The sequence below is a fragment of the Lytechinus variegatus genome, chromosome 17 (genome assembly GCF_018143015.1).
Source record: "Lytechinus variegatus isolate NC3 chromosome 17, Lvar_3.0, whole genome shotgun sequence".
NCBI lineage: Eukaryota > Metazoa > Echinodermata > Echinoidea > Temnopleuroida > Toxopneustidae > Lytechinus > Lytechinus variegatus.
The window spans coordinates 18813352-18839118 of NC_054756.1; the positions used below are offsets into that span (position 1 = coordinate 18813352).

The 25767-nt window shown below is 36.4% G+C and overlaps 2 protein-coding genes across 2 annotated transcripts; one reads left to right on the forward strand and one right to left on the reverse strand.

Annotated features, from left to right (window-relative positions):
* Positions 1–3005: 3005 nt before the first annotated feature.
* LOC121431182 lies at positions 3006–20933 on the reverse strand. The gene is made up of 2 exons (XM_041628691.1): positions 19859–20933; positions 3006–4596 (listed from the first exon to the last, which is right to left on the reverse strand). Exons 1-2 carry the CDS (start codon positions 20324–20326, stop codon positions 3946–3948), a joined length of 1119 nt encoding a protein of 372 aa, XP_041484625.1. The 5' UTR covers positions 20327–20933; the 3' UTR covers positions 3006–3945.
* Positions 20934–22977: 2044 nt separating this feature from the next.
* LOC121431069 (cell adhesion molecule 1-like) lies at positions 22978–24906 on the forward strand. The gene is made up of 3 exons (XM_041628542.1): positions 22978–23120; positions 23618–23798; positions 24666–24906. The coding sequence occupies exons 1-3, from the start codon at positions 23066–23068 to the stop codon at positions 24889–24891; spliced, it is 462 nt and encodes a 153-aa protein (XP_041484476.1). The 5' UTR covers positions 22978–23065; the 3' UTR covers positions 24892–24906.
* Positions 24907–25767: the final 861 nt, after the last annotated feature.

Here is a 25767-nt window from a genome sequence, read left to right on the forward strand (position 1 = left end):
TGGACACACGTTAATTTACCTGGAATCCACCCCGCACTCATACGTGATGCTGTGTGTACGTGTGTGTGTGTGTGTATATGAGCTGCTGAGCGTGGGTGTGTGCGTCGGGTGGACGCGTGCGTGTGCGTTAGCGTGACAATTTTCGTGCTATTATGTGCGACCAGTGGTGGGAAGTCGCCGATAGAATTTATGATGATAAATGATGACAACCGATGTTATTTCTCCCATTGTTCTTTACAAAAGTATAAGATTTTGGGCGTCTCTACAAAACTAGGCCAAACGTAGTTTCATTGCTTTTCGGTAATAAGCTGGGAAAAGATATTATATATAGCAAAATACTACAGTCGAGGAGGGGTATGATAAATTTTTGGGTGACGCTATCAATGAGTGAAATGTAGTGTGGGGGAAAGCGCTCAGTGCATGGGTGGACGAAGAGTGCCTAAATCTGTACTGCAATTATATAAGGGGAAATATATTGTTAGGAAAGTGATAGAGAGATATTGTTTGTTTTTTTGCTTGCATTTCTTTCTGCGTTCAAAAACACAATACAAAAATATTTACAATTACAATATACAAAATAATTCACAATATAAACAATGTATTCACTTTACATAATATATACAAATAAGGATGTGAGTATCAATTAATCTTTTATAAATGTAAACATATATATATATATATATATATATACAATGTAATAAATGAACGCAGGAGACCGCCATCGTGAGCGGTTAGGCTTGAATTGATGGCGGCCTCATAAAAAGATACGTGACTTTGATTGATATTTACTGGTCAAGTGGGTACATTGCAGGTGCAGGTGCTGTGTATAGCGGCTGAGTAAAATCAGAATATTAAATAGCGAATGTGGATGTTTGAGTGAGTGTTTTAATTTGGAGCGTGGGGTTGATAAGATATAGAGGAGAAAATAATGAAAAAAAAGTTGATAAAAAGAGGTGGAGGGGGGGGGGGAGCGAGGTGAAAAAAGGGTAAGGGGTCATTTATGATTGATGGACAACTTAATTTTGGCGTAGCATGTACAAAACAGGTACACAGTAATCGTTTTTACGCTGCTCTAATATTGTAAACAGAATGCTATCTGGCAAACGGCTAATGACGTGCCCTCTCAGAAAAAAAATCAACCCATTCCCTTCCAAGCCTCATTAAATCCACATCACAACAATTTAATGATTTTCGCATGGTATGTGTCCACAAATAGAATTAGATTCAGTCCCTTTGTTGGCTAATGACCAATTTAAGCCATGGCTCCGCTTACGTCGTGTCCTGTGAATGATAATAGATTTAAAGTCATAATCCTTGTTTATATTTATAAATAGTTCAACATAACTATACAGATTTTATTATTAGGTCATGTATTTTGAATTTTATAGTCTCTCTCCGATTTCTCTCACATTTCCTCCCTTCACGCCCCTTTATAGTAAACTTTTTATTAGTAATTAGTATTTCGGAGCAAATAAAGTTCATCGAAGGAAAATGAAGGGAAAATAATTGATATAATTTTGTCTCGTATAATTCATAAATGAATTACATTTCATTCTTTCAAAATCACTCACATCTCTAACCCTTAATCTTGTTAATCTGTCTCTAGATCGTCTCTCTCTCTTTCTCCTTTTCTGACAAAATATCAGGAACCTATTTTGTGATTTTCCAGTTTCTGCAGTCATTTTCGGATATTGACAGATATAAAGCGTATTGTCAGATAAAACTCGCCATTTACATTTAAATAATGGCCACAAAGTTACTCCTTGTCATGTTTAAAAATATAATCTTACAAATGATCAATGATAAATTTCTGAAATCATAAGTAGAGTTCTTAGGCATGTTAGGGCATAACTGAAATATGTACGCCATTGCCATAATTATGTGCATGTGTTTCCCCCACATCTTTTGGATAGATTTTGACATATTTAGAAAATGATGTTTTTCCCTGTGCTTTTCCCTTTTTCGGGACCCCATGTCCACTATCTAAGAGCACCGACGAACGTGTCGTAGGAATCCAAAGTTGCGAAACACACATACACACAACAGCACACACACACACACAAATAAAGTCAGTCATTATTTGTTGATATAGTTTTATCGAATATGCAAAGTAAGATTGAGTATAAATCGTGTTTCATGGTCTTACATTAGATAGTGAAAGCTGCGAGGCCTTACATTTTCTCAGCAAGGGCACACCGAAGCAATTTACTGTAGAAATCACCAGGGCAGTGGTTCACATAGGAAACCTAAGTCTGTCACATGTCACCTGGAACCTCTTGGGTAGCTTCCTTAGTTCTCCCAAAACCGAGGGCAACTCCTACCTTCAAAAGTACTGACATATGAGAAACTGTTTCCTTGTAGATAACATTATTCCACTATAACTCCTTATTCACTCAGAGTTTGTCTTTGTGAGGGTTTCAGTTAACATAACTCAAAGTGGTTATTTGTATATCAAATGACTCGTCCCTCAAACGATGGTCACTACTGCTGCTGTGCTGATCTTAGATGATCAATAGATCATGGCCCACGGAAAAACCGTTTTCTTACTCTTTTCTTTTTCATTTCTACTTTATCTATATTTAATTATTCAATTTCAAATTGTATTTATGTAATTGCATTGTACAATTTTTGTATGTTTTTATGGCCAAATAAATAATAATAAAAAATAATAATAATTAGGCCAAATTTCATTGAGCATTTTGGGATTAATCACGTGACATCGGTCTTCTTGTACCAATGTCGCCCATTCGTATTGTCAGGATTATATAAAAAGCAAACTCCCCACATAGATTCAAGACAAAATAGAAATACTCCAATGAATGATCTTCAAGCATATAAGGCATTTTTATTGAACAATATATATTTCATTCTAATGGTTCGTATGCGTCTATATAAATCATTCAATTCCTTGGAAATAAATAAATTTATTTGAAATACCTTGATACTGTTTCATCAAACTCTCATTCATTCAGACGACAAAGATGAGTCAACAGTCCTGATAAACGTTTCATAAAAGTCGGACATTTTATCCGACAAGTCTTGTTTTATCTGAAAGTCACTATTGTAACGGTATCTGTCAGCCAAGCAGAAACATGGAAAATTGTCAGATCCGACAACTTTTCGGACAAAAAATGTTGATGAAATGCTCCCCAGAACATGCAAATTGGAGGATGATCATAGTAGGTCAAGATAATGTAACAGCCACTGTGTTCAAATACCCGTTAAAACCAGTATCAATATAGTATACGTAGATACATATACACTGATTCCTATTCTATATAACTTAAGAGGATATCTATAGATTCATTTCCATTGGCAGTATACATTAAAATGAAATCTAAAGCATAACGTGCAAGTATGTCAAGAATATTAATGTTAAAAAATAAAACACCACATTTTTTCCGAAATTGTGGATATTGTTTTTCATTCGAATACCAAAAGGCCAAAGTTCTTCAATTGCACGGACTGACAAAGAGATAGTTGGATATTAAATTATTCCTGGTATATGACAGCAGAACCCAAGCATGCTCAAGCAAGGAAAAGACTCATGGTTCTTGGGAGGCTTGTGCTATATTTCAGTTTTTACGTAAACATTGGATCCGTATAAAAAGTCAACGAGTTTTTGCATCTTATAACAACCAAAGACATTCAAACATTGTATATCAATGGCGTCTTTTGAATATTTATCTTTATTTTTATGGGAGGCTTTTACATTAACGGACTGATAATGAATGTGTGAAATAATTCTTGTTTAAACAAGAATTGCAATACATTCTGTAATTAAGCCTAAGCCATAAAATTCTCAAGAAAATATTTCACCTACATAATTAATGAGCTGAAATAATGCTAACTCTATTGCTTCTCCGTTATTCATCATAACGATCATAAAGCTAATACATCATTATCAAATATTTACAAGTCTTTTTATGAGCACATTTCCATGTTTCATTCTAAAATTGCTCTCTCGCTTTCCACTCTTCCTTTGGCGTTTGAAAATGACATATATCTCGACCTTGCAAGGTAGCCGGACGCGCATGGACGACCTATGTAATGCGGGGTCACCAATGAAACAGTCCGTGTACGGTACTGCGGCATGTATGGCTGATCCGATAGCACAGAGATGTGACCGGGTGACATACCATCCGGTTGATCGATAAAAGCATCGGAGTCGTCATCGTCGTAAAAAGAATCGTGCTCAAAATCGACATCGCCGAAGTAACTGTCCATGTCGAAACTTGTGTCCTCCAGATGCGCAAGGCTCTGTGCCATTTTTGGACTCGCGTCCATGGCGGAGTGCATGTGATTGAGATTCCCGCGTGAATGAAACTGCATGGATGACAGGTTGCCACTCGTCGATGACTGGCTGGCTGCGCCGAGGGGGCGGAGATTGCTCCGCATGTGCGAATTTGATTGGCGGGAAGTTGTGTTACTGCGCGCTGATTGGTCGGATGCCCCAAGATTCGCGCACGATGCTTGGTTGCGTAGATAAGTTGCTCTTAGACTTTGCTGGGTACTTGACTGCTTGAGCTGGTGAATGGTCGAACGAAGTTCCATGAATTGCCGCATCAGACTCTGATCTTGTTTCTTCATTTTGGTCTGAAAAATACAAAATGAGAATAATGTGTGAAAGACAATAATACAGCTGACTGTTTAGAATGAAATAATCCATCTAACATCTTCACATTGATATCCAGCAAAAGCTCACAGTTCATCGAATTAAGTAGCTGGTTTTTCCTCCGATTCATTCGGATACATTGGAACATCATAATCAACATCACATATCATTTAATTTTTCTCTTTTCTTTGTAGAAAATGACGAATTCACGTTTATGGTTTTATTATTTACGCACAGATTTCATACTCTAATCGTGCTAATAAACCAGTAATAACAGCATAGCATTATAATCAATAGTAAATTCTCAAGCATGTCAAGTGGCTTGTGCATTTATAAATGCAAGGTTGGAAACGTCATGTTGGAAAGTGGGATGCGGAAACTGCAAACAAAACATATTCTTTCTGGAAAAGAAGGCTTTCTTTACCGTCCTTTATTTTGTTTAGATTAGCTGTCATTTCCCACCAAACCTCTGTAACGGAAACATATTGACAAGTTCACAATTCTCCTCTACTACTCAGAAAAGGTCGAGTTCATTCTCCAAAGGTAAACTTGAGAGGTCTACTTTTATTCCGTGGAGTGACATTTCCGCGTGTGACAGTGCTTCTGAAGGTTCAATGCCATATTAAGATGATACGTCCTTAGAAAAGTACTTGGATTTTTTTTTCAAAGACTCTAATCAAGTGGAATATTGAAGGATGTTCAATGGAATGTGAATATTGCCCTGTATGTAAATGAAATGACAGCAAATCCATATTCTCATGATCAATCAAAGCCCAGCTAAACATCATTTTGACGACTCCAGAGTCTAGGCTGCAAGACCAGGGGCCCGTAACACAAAGCTTAGCAATGTTCGTAGAACATTCTTCTACGATTAATCCCATTGACTACAATCTACAATCAATCGTGGAAATCAAGCGTACGATTAATCGCTAAATTTTGTGTTACGGGACACAGGTCAATGGACACATTTGATCCAGTGGTGGTTTTTATAACAATTACTGATAACATTGGAAGTTCGTGATGGCGTTTGGTGACTTAATAGTTATCAGCATAAGCATGGATTCATTTCGAAGAACATTTGACCATCTTACAAATTTAAATTAAAAACAGAATGACCACTTTTTTCCTTAATCCAGTATAAAAACGTAAGTGACTAATATTTAAAAAGAAAACCTGACATTGTATTAATTATTATGAGGCTATTTAGTAGTACATTCTGTGAAAGAACACGTTGTTTTAGTTTTCTTTTATGTCAACAGAGAGCATGAGGACCTTTGGAATATGATAAAAATGATCTTTGTACTATTTGAAAAAAAAAAAAAACGATTGGTGTACGTGCACAAATAAAGTAATTAGTTAAGGATGATATTAATACAGTATTAATGATTGAAAATGTGCTATTTCCAGTGTCACACTCGTTTTATGGGAAATGCATACAGATCTACAAACTGATAACCGAAAATGACAAAGTGTTATTTCAAGTTTGCACAAATAAATATTTGTTCTTGTATATCGGCATACCATTGTTTCTGCAGTTAAACAACTACATATAGTTGCAGAAAGAAACAATGGTATGCATATAGTATAGCAGCTGCCGCTGCAGCAGATGTATGACAGTAGTTGTAGTATGAGTGGTAGCAGTAGAACCACCAGCAGCAGAAGGATCGAGTTGAAGTAGTATTACAGTAATAGTATTATTATTATTATCAGTAGTAGTAGTAGTAGAAGAAGCAGTAGTGTAGTAGTAGTAGTAGTAGTAGTAGTAGTAGTAGTAGTAGTAGTAGTAGTAGTAGAAGTAGTAGTAGTAGTGGTAGTAGTAGTAGTGGTAGTAGTAGCAGCAGAAGTAGTAGCAGTAGTAGTAGTAGTAGTAGTAGTACTAGTAGTAGAAGAAGTAGTAGTAATAATAATAATAGTAGTAGTTGTTGTTGTATTAGTAGTAATAGTGTTTGATTAGTGTTGATGGTAGTAGTGGTGGTGGTGGTAGTATAGTATTAGGAGACACGCTAGAAATAGTAAGGTGGTGTAGTAGAAAAGGATATGAGGGATCAATGTTGAATACAGCCATCAGCAATGAAAAACAATTTTCATTCCCGTCATACTTTTCACTGATGTGACACCCCTGAAGCTCGTCAAAGGATCATTGAGCCAAATTACCTGGTAAAATTCTTTGAAATCAGTTGCTCCCTTCCCAGACCCCAGTACTGTCCAATGCGTACGGATGTAAGGGAAGTCTATAACAAGCAATACACCTGCCCAACTAAAATGATTGACGTGATTGGCAAGCTGTCCAACCATGCCACGGCAGTCACCTTTGAATAGCCGTCACACTTATGAAGAGAATCAGATCGAAGTCTATCCCCCATACAACTAAATATTAAGAAGTGACATAACCATAATTCATACCACATCAAGAATGGAATAGGATAGGAATAAGTTTGTTAGGCTAATGTATGTGACATTTGAAAGTGAGTTCACTTTCATTACCACTAAAAAAAATTCTTGAAGCTAGCTTCCTTATACCTCGGTCACATTTGCTCTACGGCCGCCGTACGTCGAGTCTAAAACAGCCGTTTTGACATTTTTTCTTGTAATAGCTACATTTACAAGGTTTGAATTAAAGTGAATAAAACGGCTGTTTTCGACTCGCCGTACGGCCCCCGCGGTCACATTTGCCCAACGGCGCGCATTAGAGCAAATGTGACAGAGGTATTACTCTATAAACGTTTTCTTTGGTTGTGCGCAGTTTATCAAACGACCTGATGCGCGGTCTGGTTTCGGTATCGTAAAAGCTGTAATTAACATGATAATATACTAATTCAAGAGTCCTTTGAGAAATGTCCACTGACTGAACCAATATTTTGGTCAGTGTCTCATAGCCATGCACCATAGCTCGTCACAGACAGTTTTTATGAAGTATGGCAACGGTCACACTGCTGCTATGGTTTCTGATCTGCTATCGAACTCTTGATGGGACATAGCCAGTATTGCAGTCATCTCTCAGGCTTTAGGAGCATCAAGGAAGTTGTCGCCAAGTAATACGGAAAGGCCAAGCTATAAAGGGATCTCATAAGTGAACTTTTATCTCATCGAATCTCATCTCAACTGACCAGACCCGGCAGGTAAGGAGCCGATGATAAGCGCCCGATGATCAGATGTGACAGGGAACGCAAAGAGAACGTCATCCTGATCGAGGGGGCAGGAAAGCGGGTCAAGATGCTGATAGGTCATGACTGGAAAAAAAATGATTTCGTTCACCACACAACGGAAAGCATCATTGTTAAGATACAATCAGGAATTGGGAGAGAGAAAAAAAGAACCCCGGATCGTGATCAAATTATTTTGTCATATATTGCTTAATATGTTTAAACTAATATCACATTTCCTGAAAGGTCAGCCAAGACAAACGATAGAATTGACAGCTGAAGAGTGGAGACTAAAAAAGAAAAAAAAACACTGATTTATAAAATCAGACCTCGTATACTGGTTGAACGTGTATACGAATAATAGGAAAGGAGGCGTCCTGAAGCAAAGGGGAAGGGAAAACATGCCAAATTATATTTTAAGAATTATATTTTGCATTGTGGTCGAAATCGAAATTCTATAAACGGAAATATATCGTTTATATTAGCACCTGGGATTAATTGCGAGCAGGAACGGGGTACCAATAATATTGTGTCAACATTTATAATAGCATGTCCTTTTAAAAATAGTCGGAATGACGTATTCACCCACATTATCTTTTTGTTGTTGATAATTTGGGGTAGATTGTGTGCCATGATGTAGACAAGACAAAGTAAGAGGATGGGTGAACTGAATTGACAGGAGTAGGAATGAATACTATTTGATTTCTTATGTGTTCATTTTTCTTAACTATTATTTTGAAAGTTATGAATGAGAGCCATATTCACATGCTACATATTGTTCAGAAATTTATATTTTGATAGCACTTATTCTGTCTTCTTTGCTCCCCCACAATAATGAACATTTCTTTGTATTATTTCTAAACAACTCGGTTCACGTCTGTTTCCTATTTTGTACATATTTGTAATGTTTTTATATTATTGTGGAAATGAATGATTTGATTTGATAAAAAAAACAGAAGAAGTTTTGATAGCGCAATGTACTTCAAGTTATCATAATATCGCGTTGTACTACCATTTCTTTTGTGAATGTGATTGTAATTGGTGGTGATATTTCACCTGATTGCTAAGAAAGCATGAATGCTTGTAAGCAAGCAACCAGGGAACCGACGGCTTAAGGTCCTCTCCGAAGGACCTGATACTGAGGATTTTTGCCTTACCAAAGGGCACTAGCGCACCAAGTAGGAATCGAACCCGGGTCACCGGAATACGAGTCCCTCGCTCTACCGACTGAGCTATCGCACCTCTTTCTTTTCATTCTATGATATCTCTGAACTGTTCTAGACTCGTGTTCCTCAACTCAGAAAGAAAATAAAACAAACACTGGTCTGGTTATCCGGCATTTCAGGTTCGAAACCAAGTCAATTCAAGTCTTGGTGAAGATCTGCCTGGTCCAAAGGAGGAGGGGACCTAAAGATGTCAGTCCCTTGCCATTATCTCGACATCATATAGAATTTATGTGAAAGTAACCAGCAATTCACCTCTTCAAGCAGGAGAAAAAATAATAACCCTTTTCTGCACATCCCTTCATGACCTCTGATCTGTTAGTCGTTGTAAAGGCATATATTCCTATTTGGATAGATACTTCCTGGTATAATATACCATAACCGACCCTCGGAAACCAAATCCTTAGACTAATAATCGGATCCTTCCTACCCGGATATCTGATCCTCTTCAACTTGTCATGATATCTCTGTGAACTTGACTTTTATCCAACAAGAAAGTATAAGGCATGTTCTCAATAGTGGTCCAACAGAAACGGATTAAGTAAGTATGCATTCTGAAAATGAGTGGCCAAAATGCCGATCTATAAACGCTCGACATGTTTTATTCCTTATCATCACGTTTAACTGTTCAATAATTCATAGACGTGCGTGGTAATGCCTTAATATGGTTCTTCCCGACGTAAGCATGCTGATTGATAGATATTTGGTAATAATAATTAAACAATCTTATTTCGTCAAATTACAACATTTCTTTAGTAGATGTGTATCAAAGTAGGTTGCAGTAAGGATCATTGTTTTACGATCCTTACCGGGTTCTTTCATAGATTTCTTACAGCTGAAATTTCAACCACGATTTTATTAAATCTCCTCCAATTTCGAAGATATTTAGAGTTTCCTTGTTTAGTACTAGTAGACCCCACATGCAACTCAACGTGATGCCAGCGTGGATCACATTATCACCCAATTAATGATCAAGAAAACTACATTTTGGTTTATGTTGTCCTTCATAAAGTTATCTTGAGATCCTTGATGATGTGCCATTAAGGCAGGGGAATACCCTCACGCGTTGACTAGCCTGATTAACCATGTCAATTTCGACGTCTTAACACTTACACCCTACATCTTGCGTCATGGCTCATTGGTGTGTCTTGACGGGGGAAAAGAGTGATCTTGGTCGGTTCGGGATTCTCAGTATTCCTCAAGAGCTCAGGTGTGCAATAATCAACGTGCTCGATCATAAAGACACATCTCAATCGGGCATTTTCAAATGGCGCCAAATCCACTTTTAAGTCAACCAAACTAAAGCTTAGTCCCCACCCATTACTCACTGTATTCTCGGATTGCATTGAAGAACCCATGGAGGCATCCATGATTATATTTACTTATCCATCTTGCGCGTTAAACCATTTTAATTTGTGTTTCTCAACCATGATTTTGGTTTCAAGCAGTCTCATAGATTGCTTTGTAAGCTAAGAATGTGATAAGGTAACTTTCTTAGGAGAAAAGAGTAAACTTCATTATGAGGTCAAACATGTTATGCAAAACAACAAAAAAGCGTTTAACTTTAACATTTCTGTAGCAATTCGGGAGTACTGATACAATGTTATCTAGTATATTGTGCAAATGAAATTGACTTTCTGCCTTTACCTCCTTCTGAATTCAAGAAAAGTGGGCTTGCACCTTTGATGCTATAGTAGTTCCCGATGAACAATCAAAGGAAAATATATATTCAGTTCACATGAATGAGCAAATATAAAACTGTACAATATGAAAACTGAAGAGGCGTCATTCAAAGGAAGTATAGTTCCCAGCACATGATTTCGAGCGACCCCTAAGGTTTTTCTACAAGTACATGTATAGTTCGACGGGACGTACCAAGGTTGATGATGTTAATTTAAAACCATCGGAAGTCTTCCAGGTCATCACACAATGCACCTTCATGATTAAGGTCAAGGCGAAACTACAAGTTTCTCATTATTATGCCCTTAAAGGCGTGCTCCCCGTTTGGGAAAGTCTAAATCATTCAGTTCAAAAGTTTGAATTCTTTATCAGATAAAATTAAAGCACATGATGTGTAATATGATACTAACTCTACAATTTGATGTTAAACGGGTATTCAAGATTGTCAAAATTATAAAGTCGGGTGCCGCGAGGATGAACAATCTAGAAAAGATAAAATACCCTTTCGTTTGGTTGAGAAAAATAACGGCCCTCTGAAGCTGCATGCAAGGGGGTGAAGTGTTCGGAACACAAATTTTCCATGGAGCTTTCTGAAATCCGATCACTACATTCATGACATTTATGAAATAATATTAGTTACTCGGTTGCCTCGCTTGCTCACGTGTGCGTATTCTCGGAGGGGTAGAGAGGAATAATCTTTCTACGTCTGGCTAATCGTCCACTTATAGCTGAGAGTTGTTTTAAGTGGAATAAACGATTCATCAGTATAACACTTTGGTATATGTTCACAATAATCTATAATGATTTCTTAAATATATATGAATATTCATTACAATAAAAAAAGAGAGAATAACTGGATAGCTCTGGGTGTCTAGGGAACATTGATTAATGCAAAGTCAAACATGGCACTTACCACAGCTGCTGTATATATATTCTATTGAATTCATGCTTTAATCGTAAATGTAAATTAGGTCATTAAGATCAATCCCGTGACATAAAACAAAGGGAAAACTCATCGCTGTGAGGATATCAATAACAACAAGTGACATAAGCCGAAAATAACTGAATGGTTAGCACTGTTGTCATGGTGCCCAAAGGCTAATCTAATTTCGTAACCAAAAATAGACTGCTGAGACGACTGTGGGAGAGTATAAATTCGTCATGTTCTTCCCCAAAAGACGGGTAACTAACATGAAGTAACAAACTCTAAAGACATATCTATAAATGCCATTTAATTACTTTAACATTCAAAATGAATTCGTTGTCGAGGACTCAAAGCATTTTTACAACACGCTATTCAAATGGTGTTTTGACTTTATTTTTAATCGCAGGGCCTACATGATCTATGTATATGACATGTATTTACACAACGCACGTGTGTGTGTGTGCTTGTAAGGGGTGTGGGGTCGAGTGCGCGCGGGTGTGGGTGTTCAGGATCGTTACGAAGGCCTATGCGAGGGAATGGTCTCACCATACGTACAGAAAGAAAGGAGAATTTAGTAATGTTTAGTTTAGTTGTTCAAAATGTTGAGAGGTTATCAGATACAAATCATTATGTAAATTATTATTGTATAAACTTGTGAGAAATTCCAAAGACGGCTTCGAATATACACCATCCATAAAAAAGTCTCCGTTATAATCCTATAGAATTAATCAGCGTTGGAGTTGGGTTAGAGAAGAAAGTATAAGGAGTGCTTAATTATTATTAATGAGCTGAGTAAGAGCGGAAACATCAATTTGAAATCTCTCGAAAATGGTGTAACTCTCGCATGACTCCGGATGATAATGAGTGTTTGCGAGTGTTTATTTTACGTTTGATTTTTTTGAAGTTTGTTTTTATTATCTTTTCTTCCTTACTGTTATTAATATTGTTATCATTATTATTATGATAATCCTCATCATTGTCTACATCATCATCACAATCATGAACATTATACTTATCATCATTATAATCTGAATTTATCACGTCAGTTAATAATACCATTATTATTGTTAGTATAGCACTATTAATATTGTAATCATCATCTTCGAAATTCGAATGCATTTAAAAGTACTACGAAAGAAATAAGATAATATTAAGGAAAGGAATAGACCACGATTTGAACGCAAGGATAAACAATTTATATTTACATTATCTGAAGTAGAAACATCAGCTTGAAAAAAAAGTATTGCCTTTGGAAGTTACCGTGATAGCACATACACAAATTTAGAGAGTTAAGGAAGTCATGCTTCCCGCATACATTCGTAATTTCGAAGCTTCGTCATTCCGAAGGTTCGGATATTCAGAAGGTTCGTATTTCCGAAGGTTCGTATTTCTGAAGGTTCGTTATTCCGAAGGTTCGTTAGTCCGAAAACGAAATGAGGTTCGTAATTCCGAAGGTTCGTTAGACCGAAAACTAAATGATTAACGAACCTTATTTCGTTTTCGGACTTACGAACCTTCGGAACAAGGAACCTTATTTCGTTTTCGGTTAACGAACCTACAGAACAACGAACCTTATTTCGTTTTCGGATTAACGAACCTTCAGTACATCGAACCTTATTTCATTTTTCGGATTATCGAACCTTCGGAATAGCGCCACAAATGTTCGGATTAATGAACCCTTTTACGTTTTCGGATTAACGAACATCAAGGTATAGGCAATTTACGTGTTTAGGAATTACGAACTTTCGGAATAAAGAACCTTCGGAATTACGAAGTGTAACCCATGCTTCCAAGACATGTAGGAGATACCGATAATGGAATCAAATCATGTATAAGAAGGCCCTAATTATTTTCAAAATTGACAGATAAATATACTTGGAAACGTAATATGAACAAATCACATTTTGCACAGAATAAGCAATCAATCACTACGAGATGTATTATCATTTCTATATCACAATACAGTTAGAACAAATGAAACTCGCATGATTTTCTTATTCTTTGTTTGATCAAGCGCAGTATATTTTTATGATACAAGAACATAACTGCTATGGTATAAATTCACGTGACCCGCAGAACGCCGTTGGTAATGAATTAAACCTAATTTAAGCTAGAATTGTTTTCTTATCAAAATGCCATCTATCAAGCCATTTGAATTGCAATCAACCCGATAAACAGAATAAATATCCCGAATTCAATCCACAAACGAACAGGCTTCACACCAATATTGTCAATGATGCCATATACAAATTTCGAAATTTCTTGAAACAAATAAAATTTTTAGTGCCCTGATTCTCATAAGCATAAGCATTGCCCTGGGAAGCGGAGGTGCTGGGGTGCAGAAGCAACCCCAAGATTTTCCATGGTGCGTTGAAAATCATTCTCCAATGGCAGTACCCCCTAGAAATCTGTTAAGTGTTAACAATTGAGAAATGTAACTAAAATGACCTACATTTAGTACTGAAACCCCCTTTTTTGCTTGTCAAATTTCTCGGGACCGGAATAACCGTCATTAATAGTGACCCCCTTTTTTGTTTGCTTTTCAGACTTATCGGGACCGACATAACATTCATTTTATAGTAAAACTTTTTTTTTTGCTTTCCTTATTTACATCAGCACCCCCTTTAAGATAATCATATGGTCAGAAGGTGTACATAAAGAGGAAGGCTAAGATTTTCTTTCCTATCTCCAGAGAATTTCATTTTCTGAAATCGCATTCATTTGCGATGTTTTCAGGAGTTGTCGATAATCAAGCCAAGTCTCACTCGGCGCGTGATAAAAGTTGTTGAAATAATTTGATTATGGTATACCTCGTAATGCCACAACTTACGGTCATCTCTGTTTTTTTATAGATGTTTTGCCAATGACCTTCATCTCTGTAGAAAATATTCTTTCTCCGATGATTAAAATAGAAATCACCACGAGCGATGCCATGTTGTTATGCACATTAAAAAGGATTAGTCGCAAATCAGTGAATCATTCAGAAGGCTGAATTGATTTTGTTATTGAGTTGTCTGCGTCTGAACTGGCAAACTATCTCGTTTTTTGTTGTTGCTTTTTTGCATAAAAACAAATGAGAAGATAGTCAAAGAATACAAAATGACCTGGCTTTACTAAAAAGAATGATGTGAAAACAGGCAGCTAGAGAGATGAGAAATAATGGGTTGGCCTTATAGATTTACCATGAAGAGAGCCTATGGAGAGTTAACGTGTTAAACATATTATGTATAAACGAATAAAAAAAGAGAGGGGAGAGAGAGAATAAGACGGGGGTGGGGGGTTGGGGGAGATGGAGGAAGGGAGAGGTGTCAGGAAGGGGGATACAGGTTGCACTGGAGAATAAAGAAGTGAATATGAATATGGATGAGGAGTTTCTGCAATATTCAGACCAATGAAACTGACTCCTTACCGATAGATTTTCATTCAAATAGCTTTAATAGCTTTGATCAGTTCAGTTGATATGACTGCAGCATTACCCAGTGGTGAATTCAGGGGGGGGGGGCACATCTGGCCAGTGCCCCCCCCCCCCACTTCAGAGTCATCATCAATATTATTAATGTAAATATGTCGTTCATACTCAAGTGCCCCTCCCCTCCTTGAGAGGAACATCAAATATTTTTAATGGGAATATGTCGTCCATACAAGAGAGGACTTTTTTTTGGGTTTGTTTGTTTCTTTGCTTGTCAAATTGTTCTAGGAAAAATGCCCCCCCCTGGAAATCCTGGATCCACCCCTGATCAAACCATATACTCGGTAAAAACGCTGGTGTACATGTAGTTATTTTATTAGTATTATTATAGTTGTTGAGCAATTTAGACAAAATGCTTTAACATCTTAAACAACAAATCTTATTCTTTGGTATTTAATTTTGAATAGATCAAGCATATTCAAGTTAGCGTGATGTGCCAACCCTGGTATTTTGCTGACTGAACGATACAGATATTGTTCAAACTGTAAAACAATAACTTAAAAGGAAAACAGCATTTTATAAAAAATCTTAAATGGCATTGTCATTGTGCAATGTGAAACCTGTATACGATATGCGTTATTTCGATTTATTTATTTATTTCCTATCCGATGACCATGTTGATCGCAAATTTAAAGGGGAAAGGTTAATGACAAAAAAGGCTGTTTCAAGTGCATTTGGTCCATGGACGAACAACAGGGGAGCGTTTCATGAAAGGATTTTATCGGACAAGTCCTGTTTTATCCGACAATTACCATAGCAACAGTACGTCTCAGCCAATCAGAATCGGGGAAAGTTGTCAGATCTGACAACTTGTCGGACATAAATGTTGATGAAACGCTCCCCATGTGTTGCTTTCTGAAATATCAGATAAATGTGTTACCAAATGCTCATATTCAGTGACATGGAAGAATAGTGGTACTCGCATAGAAGTGCCATTTGCCCGAACAGAAACTTACAAAAACTCATTCTTTCCAAGAACGATCAGAGATTGGAATGACTTGAATCCTTATATAAAAAACAAAACATCAGTAGAATGTTTTAGAGCGAAACTCTAACCCACACGTGAGCAGCACGCTGGCGATTTGCAGTCTACTGCTCTGCCGGTGCAAACTTCAGAAAGTTCAAAAGGTTGTGGGAAATAGAAACCAAGTTTCACAATTTTCTTTTCAATTATTTATTTGAATTATATAATGTATAAGAATGTATAGTTATAGTTACATAACCCCTTTTCCTTTCTATATGTCTTCAAATTTTCATTTTATTTATTCATGCTTACCTGTCTTTACCAATTCTTTATGCGACTCATTGAACGTAATGACGTCACCCTGCAAATAGTCTGAAAATTTGTAATATTTCTTTTATTTTATGCCATCATTTAATACAAAAAATTGGTCAGAAAAAATGGATAGTGCGTATGAAAAATCGACTTGAAGTAAAGACGCGTGCATTTTTCTTTTTAATTCCTAATGTGACTACAAAATTTTACGAAATATTAAATCGCATTTTATGGGAGTAGAAAGAAAGGACAGAAATTTAAACACAGAAGCAATAAAAACAAAAACCAAACAAACACAGAAGATACAGAGAAAGATCAGCCAAATTAGTCAAACATACCCTACCCCCACCCCACAAACAAAAATCCAGAAAATACAAATTTCCCCTTTTCATTTTCCATCTGAAAATTTATTATTTTATACTTTATAAAGTAAAAGCAAACAACAAACACCGTGAATGTTGCGTGAGGAAAATCTGTTGCCAGCAATTTGCATGTAAGCATCTGTTCCAATTGTTTTCTAAGAATGGCAACATAACGGTATTAGTCACACTACCATCACGTGCAATGAGGGATTTTCTTAACTGTGTAATTAGATAAACGAAGGTTTCGAAAAATATGGATGAAATACACTTTTTGTTTTATTTTTGCCTCCGTGTGAAGTACAACTGAGCCTTTTGGTCCTTCATGACAAAAATGACTGGGGCAACTAAAAAATATTATGAGAGAGGGTTTCTTTCAGGGTTGTAAAATGGAAATAAAGAAAATTATAAGCTATCACCAAATTTGAAAGTTGATAACTTTTTTGATAAACAAAATAATGTTGGATCTGAAATTACATAGTGAAATGAAGTGGCGCGCATTTTGGGCAATACTTTATCGTCATACCTAACACTTCTGAAAGGGAAGTATAATAAACTTAACATCCCCCCTTTAAATAATCAAACATGTTAAAGGCAGAAAAGGGGAATTGTGATGAATGTTAAGCAATCCTGACTCTCCTCACGCATGCGCCCCATCCCATGTGATTCATACCCGTCGAATGATCACATCACCCTCGGCATTCTATGTTCTTCTTAAACTTTGGCAAGCTTTCTAATAAAGAACATGAGGAAAATGGAATTACTAAGAACTCCTTTGGAATGAAACCAAGATCTTCAATAGGAAACACGAGAAACGCCGGGTGGAAGTAAAATGGAAAGGCCTCAGTATGTTTGAGCAACCTTGGGTAAAGAGTTAAAGACCTTGGGTAAAGAGTTAAAGACTTTGTAATCAAGTTAAGGGCAGGTGTCTTTTGGGGTGTGGTTTAGGGAAGAAATCTTAAGCCCAGATAAGTAACGGTTTATCTAATATTAATTTTTTCAAGCATTTTTCTTAAGCTTGCTGTATAATAATAAAATATTCACTGGCCTTGAGGGAACATCAAATATAATGCCCACAAAATAATCATATTGGTTCGAGTCCTTAGACGACGGTAATATGGTTCTTTTAAAGGCAATGTATTTGATGCTCCCCGGAGAAGAGCCTGTAAATATTTTTATTATCAGCCAAATTAGACATCTCGAGCAAAAATCATGCAAATGGAGATATTTTTTAAGAATATGGTTCTACTGTCATGCCTGTGTCATGTTTATACCAGGGGCCAAGCTATGCACTTTACATTTCATTTTCACTCTAAACTGGTAATGATTTCGCTTGCTTATTATCATTTTAGATGGCCCGGTGATGTCACACTTGAAATACCAAACAAAGTGACTGTTTTTACTACTTGTTAATCACCTATTATGCTGATATGCTGTATTTTTCAATGTAAACTAATAATGTGTGTTCACATTCTATTTTCTATTGTTTTTTTTTATTAATTGTATTGTTTATTTGTGATTTGTTAAACAAAATCACGAAAACCCAATAAAAACTATTAAAAAAAAGAGAATCACACTGAGTTTTATTAAAACTGTGTTGGCATATTTACTACGGTCGACGGATTTCTATACTCTGCATATGGAGCCGAGGAAATTTGTTTCCCTCAAATTATAGTTAAACATGAATGTTGCAAATACATGCGATATTCTCTGCTTTTATTACGTCCCATTTACATCGGTTAAACCGGCTTGAGATCGACTAATTATTCATATTTATATAATGAAAAAATATTTCCATTGACATATCAATTACATTGGCCCTATCATCGATCGGTTAATTTGGAGTCAATTTTATTGGTGTGGCTGAAACATGAGAATTGTGTCGGTACGTATAAAGTTTTCGCACCGAGACGCATAACACTTTTAAAAAATTTAAAAAAAATAGAAAATATATTGTTAAATGCCCTTTATGACAATGAACAACCGAGTAGTCTTTGTCGAAAATTTATTGGTAAACCGGAACAGCAGTCTTCTCCTAAGCTTCAGAACTGACGAAAAATTGCAAAAGTGTTGATTGTCCTTGGCCCATGCAGGACAAAACGTCTGTTTTTATTCGCGAATTTTCGACAAAGACCTTTTGGTATTTCTTGTCATGAAGGATATTTGACAATATACTTTCTATGTTCTCGAAAGCGTTCTGCACTGCGGTTGGTTGTGAAAACTCATATGAACACGGCCACACACAAACGTTAATGGTATGACCGAGCCTTGTGTGTATACGTATAGAGCTGGGTTTCACTCGCACGTTTTGTCAAGAAAAAAATTTCAAAGTTTACACTTTAAGGCTGGTACAATACAAGAACCCCCCGGGGCCCCAACTTGAACTTTTAAGGGTTCAGCCTTGAACCGCACAATTAAAAGTGTGCAATTATCGCCTGCTCAACTTTTATTCAGGCATTACCATAGTTGATAGCTCTAGAACATGAGCATTTTGAACCTTACAAAGTACAAAATAGGAAGTTAAGTCGTGTAAGTAGGCAGCCTAGATGAATTAGCAGATCAATTTGTCTTCTCTTTAAGAATTGGATTACGGAAAATATTTGACTTCAGGTCATACACCGAAACTGATAGGCATGATATATGGAGATTGCTTTTGCTGTATTATTTGTTTACAGAAAGCGTTTCGATTTTGGTCATGTAATTAAAATGAAACAAATGGGCAGTGAGTATCAGTCTTCAGGGAATTCGTATGTTGTTAACGGTAAATAAAAGGTCCACGTTATAAGACACAGGAGGGGAGGGGGGGGGGGGGGTGTTGACACTCACGGTGCCTCGGGTTTGAAAATGGAATGTCGTTCCGAGTGATTCATATATATGTTCATGGGGAATAGAACAACTGACATCAGTCAAATGAAATATTGGAGAAATTTAAAATTCAAGGATGAAAGATAAGTATTTAGTAATACATTAACAAAAGAATATATAGGCCTAACATTGATGGCAATAGCTAGCGCACAAAAAACTAGAAAGAACACAATTTTCTAATAATGTGACTTTCAAGCTGAAGATTATATTTGATCCCCGAGAAAAGTATCCTTTTGTTGAAATATTATGTTTCCTTCATATGCCTAAAAGTGAATTGATGAACCAATACATGAATAAACTTACAATTTCTTCTCGTAGCCAACCTAAGCAGTTGTCCATTCTATTCCCTCTCTCCTTCCACGTCATCTCCTCGACATTGGCATTCGTAAATTCCCGCGCCGTCTCCATGAACTTGACACGCTCCTCATCATCCTCCGCATCGTTCTCGGGTCGGTGGTCGTCCCTGGTGATCGGTGTCTCACCCTGACTGTTGTTGTCGTCGCTCGACCCGATCCCCGAGTCCTTCGAGTTCGACAGGTCGCTGGTTGTCGATAAATCCGAGGAGGCTAGCTGAACAAAGCGAACGGTGCCGCGGTGAAGTGATGCACTTTTTTGCTTAAACACATCGTTTTTCTTTGCTACATGGTTAGAGTTAGTATCTATCTCCTCCTTGACAGTGTAGATATCCGGATAGTAGGGCGATTTCAGAAGAGGTTGAGAATAGCTAAGGGCTAGTTGCCCCGCGAGGCTATTGCATGCAACGGCCGCCATTATTGTGAAATGAAGTCACTGCTAAACAATATTGACAGAAACGAATCCAAGATTTAAAGAGAATATGACATTAACCTCGTGAAATAGTCAGTCTGATGTTGATTAAATTCCAGCTCACTTACTTCTACCATAACAATAACAACATTTGGAATCCACTCTCTTTATCAGGACCGTGAAAATCAAAATTTCCAGTGTCTAAAATGTTGTCAAATTGTACTCGAGATGAATAAATAAATAGATAATCCACATTACGCTTTGATAGTCAGCAAGACATTGTCATATTCTCAATGAATGGAGAGAAGATCTGAAACTAATTTCCAGTTGCGTGAAAAGACAGCAAACGTCAATAAACGATTTTGAATGATTTCTACGTTGAAAGTATGACTCCTTTTAATCCTTTTGAACGGAGCTTGAAGACGTCGGCTACAGACGTGGTTGTGAATGAGTGTTTTTCTTACCGAAAAGGCGCGGGTGGAGAAACACTTTCAGGCAGACTTGAGATCATTCTCTCACCCACACAAGTACCTGATTAGAAAGTCAAGTCGTTGTTTCCCAAGAATTTACGTCAGTGCCGTCCGAGAGTGTCATTCGTCACTGATCATGAAATGCGTGTGAGGCACAAAGAAGCAGACGACGATCGAAGAGCGATGTCGTTTTTAGAGGGCGTTTTGTGTCGTCTGCTCTTGCGCTCAAGCTTGCGTCTTACAACGTACTTTGTCTTCATAGACAAACCAAAGTCAATTGCATCGGTCGATTGGCAATCACGTTATCATGGCATTCAATATATGTGTTATTTAGTTTTACCTCCTCTATTATGTTCTTTTTCAAGATTATTAGTAATAACCATGTGCATTTCCATTTTCAAATTATGATTTCAATCAGATTTCTTGTTCAGTATAAAGAACATAAGTTGAACTCCGCAATCAGTATTGTATAAGCGTCAACCATTATCATGATGATGATAATAGTAATAATGATTACAAATATTACAATTACTCTTACTTCTACTACTACTATACTGCCACTACTACTACTATAATAATACCACTACTATACTTCTGCTACTGCTACTGCTACTACTACTACTACTACTACTACTACTACTACTACTACTACTACTACTACTACTACTACTACTACTACTACTGCTGCTGCTGCTGCTGCTGCTGATGCTACTACTACTACTACTACTACTACTACTACTACTACTACTACTACTACTACTACTACTACTACTACTACTACTACTACTACTACTACTACTACTACTACTACTTCTACTACTACTACTACTACTACTACTACTACTACTACTACTACTACTAATAATAATAATGATGATGATAATGAGGGAAAGTCCTTGAACCAATTTGCTCCATTCTCTGTGCATTAATCTTTATTTTGTGGAAATTACTCAACCACTACTAACTGACCTAATCATACGCCCGCACACGTTCCTTCATGGCCAGTGGTGATAATGTAGACACAACAAATCAGTCCCCAAATGGTAAAGTCAACGTTTCCCATACACTTTCATGATTAGTTCATCCCGATGTGATATAAGACAGGTTATGGTGTACCTCTAGAATGTCTCAGTGAGGATTAAAAAAAGGGCAAGACGGATATTACACCATATTTAGGCCTGTATGAATAGGGTATGAACGTAATATCAAGTTGATTATTCAGGCATTTGGCACAATCTCTCCGGCTGAAGAAATCCTGTTTTCCACAAAAATAACTTAATTTTAAAGCCTAATTAAAAAGAAAATTTACAAAAATGAATATGGAAAGTAATTTCTCTTGTTTTACTTCAAATTTACTGGGAACTACTATTTACATAGTAGCCTACTACAGAAAATGAAATGGAAATCGAAGGGGGGGGGGGCACATCACCCGTCCTTCGGGATCGCCGCAAATGCTCAGTCATAAGCAATGATAAAGAGAAAGACAGGAATAAATGCACTGAGTGAGGAATGAAAACTAATCATCTTTAATTTAATTATTAATAAATATTCAATTACAAAGAAAATATATTAATATATAATGTTAGTTTTGAAAAATCATGACTCTTCTAAGACTTGCAGTGATAGTTTTTGCATGTTTGCTTTAAGTCATTTTCTAGGAGGAATTATAACAGTTTAAGGCAATTATTTTTAAGGAAGACATACTGGGATAAACAAGTAATCATGTGTTGATTTTTCACCTCATAGCATTTTCCAATATGTAGGCAATTTATGTGTATAAGAAGAACCTTTATATACCAGCTACCTGTCTATAAAGGCCATATTTCATGTTTCCCTAAGGTGGTCACTGTAGACAGGTTTTACTGTACTAGAATTCGAAAATATATTTCATCTTCATCTTCCTCCATAAATAAAGAACAATGGGTTCGTAATTAGATTAATATTGATATGGATCATGGACATTTCCCATTATTAAGTACGCACGTAATTATTTGAGTTGATTATTATTTTAAATAAAATGAGACAACTCGACGGGGATTTTCATTTTGGGTACTCATAGATGAAATACCCACTCACAATTAAAAGAGCCCCAAAAGAGCTTCAATCAAACTCGATGTGCGTTTTTGCAATAGCGCCCGCTCGAGTACAGCTGCGAGCTTTTTTTCGGCGCGGCGACTTTCCAAAAAGTTGGAATTAAACAATTGATCGTGTTTGACCATTATTGTGCAGACGTAAACAAAATTTCTCTCTGCTTGGACATCTGTAATTGGATATAATGGAGCTTATTGCAACGGTACACGTTGCGTTTATCGTCTCATTATTATTTTCAGGTAATAATTAAAGTAAGGTAGTAATTGGACTATTTTGTGTGCGAAACGTTGAGATCCATCGAATATTTTGATGCTCAAAAACTCCCAATTTATGCCAGTATCTCCAGCTCGGTCCGATATGTGGTATATTGTGTTAGTTAATGAAGAGTTATTCACAGCAGCATGCACGTGCACAACAGGCCACGATCGGGAGGCCATTGCCCGGCCCTGCACAGGCCGGTCCCAATCATCGACTTGCCGATGTCTGATTTTTTTTTTTTTTTTTTTTTTTTTTTTTGGGGGGGGGGGGGTTGGACATGACGTGGGGGGGGGGAGAGAAAGGCATTGACAGACATTGAATACATCAAAAGGCAGAAGGGGGGGGGGGGGATAATCATGATGCATTTAATTTTTGCATCAATAATTAATTGATGTAATTGATGCAAAATACTAGACCTAGTTTCTGAAATATTTTCTAATAATAAATATTGCAATCTATATCTTGGCTTGCACTGCAGTGATTAAATTGATAACATGCCAGGGACAAGTCCAGACCCCACCCACAGTGTCTGTTACAGAAGGTGAAACAGCTACGATAAGTTGCCAATTTGACCGTTCAGCAGAACTTGTTGGATTGGAATGGAAAAGAGGGGAAGATGCGAATAGTGCAGATGATCTTATCAGATTATTCAAAGGAAGGTAGGTCTTGAAAAGTATCTGAATGTTATTGTTAAAGTTTCAATCTTAGACAATTCCATTTCTGTGCCCGTTATCATGGGGGAAAAATACATGGGGTCTTGAGCAGTTTTGTCCCCAAATGCTTAAGAGTCCTAGAAAAAAAGTAGTCCTTAATTCCCATTCATTGCTGTGGTAATCCTGAAAATGAACAAGTATTTTATTTTTTGCTGTCCCTTCATAACATAGGTTGTACATACATATCCCTCGCAACCCCCCCCCCCAAAAAAAAAAATAAAAGAAAAAATGAAAAAGAAATTGTAGGTGAAAAATTAGATTCCTTTTTTCATTTTGTTTATTTCCATTTTCAACAATTAGGCCTACAGTTTGTTTTGTACATTTTGGCATATAACAAAATATATTTAAAGTATCCCTGTACAAAATTTTTTTATTACATATCAGGTTGGAAATGGAGGAGGCTACTTTATTTGTTAGTTATCATTATTTTGGTATTATCATATATCATCATCATCACCATCATCATCATTTCTATTATAAATATTATTTGTTAATTACCATTATTTTGGTATCATCATCATCATCATTGTTGTTATCATTATTATTATTATTACCATGATTATTAGTATTAAAAACTTATTATTACTGTTATTATTATTATTATTGTAATTGTTGTTATTGTTGTTATTACTTAATCACTTACTACATTATCATTACAAATACATGTATATAATATCTTGAATATTTGTTCATACTTGGCATGCACTCGATTTTTGAAGGCTTCATTCAAATGCGCCCTACATTTGAGGAAATAAGGGTATTTTGATAGGGTCAGCAATGAAGATCATTTTCTTCCCTTTCTTTGTCAAACAGAAAAATGCCTCCCAGTGATCCTAGGTTTGATATGACTAGTGATTATGCTTTGACTATTAATGGGACTACCCTGGCAGACAACGGCATTTATTGGTGTCAGGTAACGTTGCTAGGTGTCTTCCAATCAGCGACAAACCTCACAGTATTACCAGGTAGGATTTTTTTTATAATACATATATGTCGGGGGTTAAAAACTCAAGTACCGGTAATATTTGGGGAGACTTGAAATTAAAACTAATACTGAAAATTCTATTCCTTTACATAAATGTAGGTACAAAAAATTTCATGTTCACTTTTGCATAACAAAAACAAACGTTTTGCACAATGAATCACGTTTACAAGTAAGATCAAATATACATTGTAAATCCATGAATACATGTCAGCAGATATGAACTTTTTAAAAAGGATATAGATTATAGAATGTATTAAATATTGTGTAAATTTATCCAAGCTAAACTGCATTGTTTCTTCTCACAAAGTGTATATTAAACACTGCGTATTATCCAGAAGACACAATTTTCACTGTTTTTCAGTTCCTAATTAACATGATGTGTGTTGATTTTGATTGATCATGCATTCATAAAAGTTTAGTGTAACTGTAACACCCAAAGAATTATTATGAGCAAACCATTGCTTGCAATAAGGCTTTGGTATAATTTGCCTATTAACTGACCATAAACAAACCTATATGAATTTTATATTCTTATTCCCTTTGTTTTTGAATAGATGCACTTAATTTCATCAATTTGAAAATATTAATGAAGTCACTTGAACATACCAAGATATGTTTTTAGGAGTCTTACTTTTTTGTCCTTTTTGAAATATCTGAATTACAGTGTACTCAGAATTATTCTACACCACACACTCTGCTTGAAAGATTATCAAAAGCCTATTTTGTGCAAAATGCAGGCTACTAGGCTGCCACTCCTTTCTCCATTGAGATATGGATATAAAAGTTGAAATGCTATTCCATGCAGTAAAGAAGACCGATTTGAATATTAAAAGGACACATTCTGTGCCAACAGTAGTGTAGTCCTTTTTCAAAAAGTGCAGGCTACCTATTTTACCTAATACCCTTTTTATCTTCTAGATTACAGTACAT